At 39.3% G+C, this 6,348-nt stretch overlaps 1 protein-coding gene across 1 annotated transcript in view; it reads right to left on the bottom strand.

Moving 5' to 3' along the window:
- ireb2 (iron-responsive element binding protein 2) overlaps positions 1-6,348 on the bottom strand; it is a 45,879-nt gene that overhangs the window by 6,196 nt on the left and 33,335 nt on the right. The window contains exons 17-20 of the mRNA XM_014030153.1: positions 3,554-3,658; positions 3,296-3,438; positions 3,010-3,157; positions 777-899 (exon numbers count right to left, since the gene is read on the bottom strand). Of these exons, the coding sequence (XP_013885607.1) occupies positions 777-899; positions 3,010-3,157; positions 3,296-3,438; positions 3,554-3,658 (519 nt within the window). The remainder of the gene's footprint in view (positions 1-776; positions 900-3,009; positions 3,158-3,295; positions 3,439-3,553; positions 3,659-6,348) is intronic.

Here is a 6,348-nt window from a genome sequence, read left to right as displayed (position 1 = left end):
GACAAAGCTTTGTCTCATGAAAAGTCTCCTGAAAAGTGTCCACCAATTTGGAAAATGATCAGAACTAATGAAGGTGGTGTCTCACTAGCTGTGTTTCCATTCACCATGAAAATGTGCAAATTAGAATTTTGAAAACAAATTTTGCTCAATGGAAACACGTCAGTTTAGAAAGAAAATAATGTTTTTCAACTAAATGTTTTTGCTCTAGGATGAGTTGATTATTCGTCATCTCGAAATGGGTGTTTTTCACAAAACTACAATGGAAACACTTTTTTCACATCACAGGAGTCACGTGATCAACAACCGTCTGTTTCTACTGGTGAAAAAGACGATGATGAAGAAGATAACAGGAAGTAGAAGTAGTAGTAATATCACAGAAGTAGTATAAAATAGTAAACTCAGCGACTACAATTTCCCAAAAACACAGCATACGTAGCCTCGATAAAAGACGCCGACGTCTCCTCTGATGATGAGCGCTAGTGTCGTGGTAGCAACATGCTATGTGTTTACATCCATCGCCGCCATGTTTGTAATGACTTATCATGAGAACAAATGTATTCAATCGACTTTAATAACATTTCTTACTTAATGGAAACACTGCAGTTGTGAAACTGTGTTTTTTCAACATTAACAGAATATCAACAAAGTTTTGCGCACATTTGCAGTGGAAACTCAGCTTGTGACTTAAAACTAAGAAAAGAAAAAGTGGTTTTAGTGGAATGAAACTGCAGGAAATGTTCCTGTGGTCAGAGGGAGATGTTTGTGCTGTAGTTTACCAGCAGGTATGGTCCTTTTGCCACCCAATCCCGGGAGTTTCCAGAACCATAGTCTTTACCGGCGAGGATGATGAGGGGAACACCGTCTCTCTGATAGCGATCAGCCACCTCAAACACGTCCAGCTGGACGGACGAACAGAAAAAGAGCAAGCAGCAGGTCAGGAAAGACTCTGAAAACATCAAATCTGGTCGAAACTTGCAGCAGACTAACCCCGGATTTATACTACACGCGTCTCTGCTCCGCAGCGCTGCGCAGCGCAGGTCGCAGCTGTTCGTTTGTGTCTCAGTTTATACAGCATCTGCTCCACTCCGGTCCAACAGACGTGCAGGAAGGAGATAGCGCAATAAATTCAGTGGTAACAGCAAAAAATAATTAAATCTGTGAAAGACGAACTCCAAACACAGCTGAAAACAACGATATAAAGGATTTTGGTATCTCTATTGAAACTGTCTCGCTGTCAGCTTGCTGAAACTTTTGATTTCAAAATAAAACCTACGTGTATCGTGTGTGTACACATAGCTTCATGCTACATGTTTCTATCTGCTTCCCAAACAGAACCATACATTCTGACAGCATTTGTGTAGAAAAAATATCCGTATATTTATTAATATAGCTGCAATTTCGACATTATTCCGACAAATTATCCAACCTAATAGTGTCTTATTTTGAAAATACGGATGTTATGTTCATTTCTTTTCCTGTTGGTGTGACGTAATCTTTAAAAATTGACTCCGGCGCAGCTCCGTCGTCCGGCAAAAATAGGATCTGTTCTAATTTTGATGGATTACCGTCCGCTCACCACCGCCCTGCAGCCAGTGTAAACACTCTCATTGATTATAATGGGTGTGTGTTTGCTGCGGAGGTCGGACCGGAGCCAGAGCGCAAGTAGTGTAAATTAAGGGTTACACTACATGCAACAGCAAGACAGTTTCAACAATGGCTACGTTCACACTGCAGGTCTTAATGCTCAGTTCCGATTTTTTGAAAAAATCCGATCTTTTTGTGTGAACGTTCACATTACATTTTAAATGTGACCTGCATCAGACTCCTGTGTGAACGCTACACAGCACTGCAGTGTACTGCATGCGCAGTAAAAGACGTGACGTCTCATCAGCCGGCTGGTTTGTTTACAGAGCTAGCATGGATGCTACATTTTGCACATCGAATCAGAAGTTGTTGTTTTATCAGAGCCGATTAAATAATTATCTGACCTGCTTCTTTAGTTCAGTGTTTATATCTGAACCTGCCTCTGACCGGGATGCTCCAGTGAAGCTTTTTTTTAACGAAACTACGAGCTGGAAATAAAGTATCGTCCGAGTATCGAACTTTAGGATCGATACTCTCCGCGACCCAGGCTGGACATCATTATTATCAAACTATCTACGTGGAAAATGAAAAGTAAAAAGATGAAGCAACTGGACTTGTGTTTTGGAGCTGTAAACACACGGAGCTGCAGATTTAAACAGCGAGACTTGAGGTTAGTGTCTTATCGATCCTTCASCCCCTCCTCCTGATGAAAAAGTCWGATGAATGTGACATGAGCGTTCACACTGCAGTCACTTTGAAAACATCAGATATATATCTGATTTAAAACCACATACTGAAACGGCCTGGGTCAGATTTGAAAAAATCGGACTGGTCTCGTTCAGACTGTCGTAAGAAAATCGGATATGAGTCAGATGGGTCAAAAAAAAAATCAGATTTGGATCGGATTTGCCTGCAGTGTGAACGTAGCCTTAGATATCAAAAGCCTTTATATCAATGTTTTCAGATGTGTTTGGAGTTGGTCTTTCACAGAATTAATTATTTTTTGCTCTGACTTACACACTTATCACTGAATTTATTGCGCTCTCTCCTTCCTGCATATTGGACCACCATGGAAATAAGCTTTATGCTTTATTGTGTTATCCATTTATGTTAATGTTATTGTGTATTATACGCAGTGCCATTTACATGATAAATGAAATGAATGAATGAATGCGGACGCTGTATAAATTGACACACAAACTAACAGCTGCGACCTGCGCACCGCAGCGCAGCGGAGACACATGTAGTATAAATCTGGGGTTAATTAGGGGTAAGAAGTTAAAAACATGGAGGCTCAAAGGTTTACTTGTTTGATACGGGTCACTACTAGCATGTGCAGAATCAGTACCCCAGGTAAAAAGGTGTAGCTCCAACTTCACACAAACACTGCTGGATCGAACTAATCAGACTGAGGTTTCTACTCACAGTCTGGCCTGAAGGAATGTGCAAAGTCTTCGGGCCTGATCTGCCAATGAATCTGTTCTGCAGTTTGATGCTGGCAAACGTTCCTCTGGTCATCACTGCATCATTCCCTCTGCGAGCCCCATACGAGTTAAACTCCCGCGGTGTAAGCCTGTGAAATATTCCAAAATAATTGATCACCTGCCTTAAAAAAATAAACTTTTACATTTAAAATACCAGTAAAGCCTTGCAGGTTTATCGTTTACCAAAGATTATTTGGTGAGTAATTAATCTGAAGTTTGAATCTGACCGTTTGCTCTGTAGGTACTTGGCAGCGGCACTGATTCTAGCAATGCTGCCTGCTGGTGAGATATGGTCTGTGGTCACTTTGTCCCCCAGAAAGAGTAAGGCGTGAGCATTTTCGATAGACTGAGGAGCGGGGATGTCTTTACTCTGAGAGGAAAGCATTTGGGAAAAAAAGAAGAATGATTGTTGACAACAACCAGGTTAAAAAAAAAGGAAAACATTGTGAAGCCAAACAAGTGTCACAACAAAGCTCAGGATTCACCAGTTTGCTGAAGAACGGTGGTAAACGGATGTATGTAGACTTAGGATCCCACGGGAAAAGGACAGAGTCCGGACATTCCAGGTTGTTCCAAAACTTGTTCCCTTTCTAAAACAGAGAACAAATTGTCTTAAATGAGAGAGAAAGAAAGAAAAGCAGGAATGAATGAAAGTTAGCCAGAGAAAGACCGACAGAGACAGAAGAATCTGTGCTTTTAAAGAAATTGTTTTGTCGATAAGAAGTGACTTTGTGTAAAATGTATGATATCCTACCTATTGCAGATACAAAGCTCCTTGAATGACCTCAATTAAAAAAATAGACTTTAAGTCTTCCAGTACCTTAAATTCTGTCAGTGGTTGGCACCAGTCCGCTAAAGTGCAAATCCGCTAATTGCGGACCTAAATATTTAATTTGCGCTTTAACGGTCTTACTAATTTTTATAATTCATAAGCAGATTTGTGCTTTCTAAAATTAAAATGCAGTACTGCTAATAATTAATTATCTATTAGTTATCATTATCTTGAACAGCCAAAGGTATGTCTGTCAATTAATCACAACACATGTGATCTATACAACAGCACCCCTCCCAAATAACCACACTTATTGGAAACGTATACATCCTGCTGACTGTTGCTTTGGGTCACGGTTCTCATTTCCCACAATGCTTTGTGTCTGCTTACGTAGCAGGAAGGCAATGTTTAGAACTCTTTCCTTTCATAAACAGTAAAAGTTTGTAATCCATACTAAAATTCTGTATGTATTGATTTATTTTACTTTATAATCTGAGATCCTTTTTTTAAAAAAAAAATAACGTTTAATTGCTGGAGCTCAATACTTGACGTAACTGGTCAAAGCAACGGGCTTAGAGACTCAGAAATGATTTGAAGATGTCATGCTGGTGAAGACTGACATCTAGCGGTCAACTGGAGCAACTGTGCTTTTGTTTCCCGTCACAAATCAAATCCGTCATGTACCGCTTCAGTTTTCCAATAATCCATCCATCCATCCATTTTCTGCACACGTCTTCCTTTCAGGGTTGCATGGGTCACTGGTGCCCATATCCAGCAGTCACAGTGCGAGGGGCGGGGTACACCCTGGACAGGTCGCAAGTCCATCACAGAGACACACATAGAGACAAACAACCATTCATTCTCTCACTCACACCTAGGGACAATTTAGAGTTATCAATTAACCTAACAGTCAAGTTTTTGGTCTGTGGGAGGAAGCTGGAGCACCCGGAGAGAACATCCAAACTCTACCCAGAAAGGTCCCCGGACCGGGATTTGAACCTGTGACCTTCTTGCTGAGAGGCATCAGCTCTACCAACTGAGCCACCGTGCCACCAGTTTTCCAATAAACAGTTTTAAAACTACTTTATTGATGCTTCTTTAAGGAAAAATCTACTACAAACAAAAGAAAAAGACAAAGAATCAGCCGAACTAGTAATCCTCAACAACTTTTTAATTTTTACACCAGGAGCTAAAGTTCTGTTTCAGGAAATCACATCCCCAGCAATCGACGCCGTACAAACGTTCATACACCACTAGTAGGCAGTGTTGTGCATATATTGTACAGTTGTTGCCAGCTAATAAGTGTCAAATTGAACTTGTGCTTTAGAATTAGCTTCTGCTAATTTTTCTACGACATAAGCATTTTGGAGTTGCGGACCTAAATATTTTTATAAGTGCATTAGATATTGCGGAGCTAATTGTTGGATTAGCGCTGCCCACCACTGAACTTTGTAGCAGACCATATTATTTAGATAATCAATGTTTCATGAAAATTTCACAAATCAGATTGTTTAGTTTAAATAATAAAAATTTATTTTACACACTTCTCAGCTTTTTCGTAAGACTGACAATTTGTTGTACTAAGTCTTGATTTGCATACTTTCATTCTGCTGTTTTCTTGTTCTGTTTTTGTTTTTTGCCTAAATATATTTGTTTTGGCTGCAAAAAGAGTTTTCCAGATTGAGAAGAATAAAGAAGATCAATCTGATTATTAGACTATTATTTCAGAAGGAATACTACAATATTCCTGTTGGACATGAACCCTAGAATCCCCTACAGCTAGCTGCCATTGTCTAGACTCACACTAAAATTTCCTCTAAGTCACATGGTTATGTGATGTGAAACTGATGATGACGTCGTGACGTTTGGTCTAGCTCAGGGGTGTTTAGTCCTGATCCTCAAGGGCCATTATCCTGCAGGTTTTAGAGGTTTCTCTGCTCCTACCTGTTATAACTGAATGAGTGATTACCAAGATTCTGCAGGACTTGAAAAGGTCATTCAGTCATTGAATCAGATGTGCTGGAGCAGAAAAACAAATAATACCTGCAGGAAAGTTGCCCTCAAGGATGAGGATTGCCCACCCCTGAACTAGGGCTGAACAATTTAGGAAAATAATCAAATTGCAATTTTTATCTATTAACTGTGATTTTATAGGAGATTATTTAATGTCTTCAAGTTATTTTCAACAAACAAAAGCAATAAATCAATCTGTTTTATAATAAAGTAAGATTTATTTAAAGTACAGATTACAATAAAGCAAAAAAAAAATCTGTCTTTACCTTTGCACCATTTTTAATTTATCTTGTTTCATGAAATAAGATATTAAACATGAACTTCCTAACTTCCTTTGACTGAACTTCAAAGGACAGTCTATAAATAAACTGAAAAACATGTACAAATATAAAAATACTGTTATAAACAGCTACAAGTACCTGGGAATACCAAAAGCAAATGGCAACCTCGATGAGGTCACAAGGAAAGGAGCCACAGCCAAATACCTCCAACGAA

This window comes from Austrofundulus limnaeus, unplaced genomic scaffold (assembly GCF_001266775.1).
Source record: "Austrofundulus limnaeus strain Quisiro unplaced genomic scaffold, Austrofundulus_limnaeus-1.0 Scaffold1008, whole genome shotgun sequence".
NCBI lineage: Eukaryota > Metazoa > Chordata > Actinopteri > Cyprinodontiformes > Rivulidae > Austrofundulus > Austrofundulus limnaeus.
This window is presented reverse-complemented; position numbering and strand designations above follow the sequence as displayed.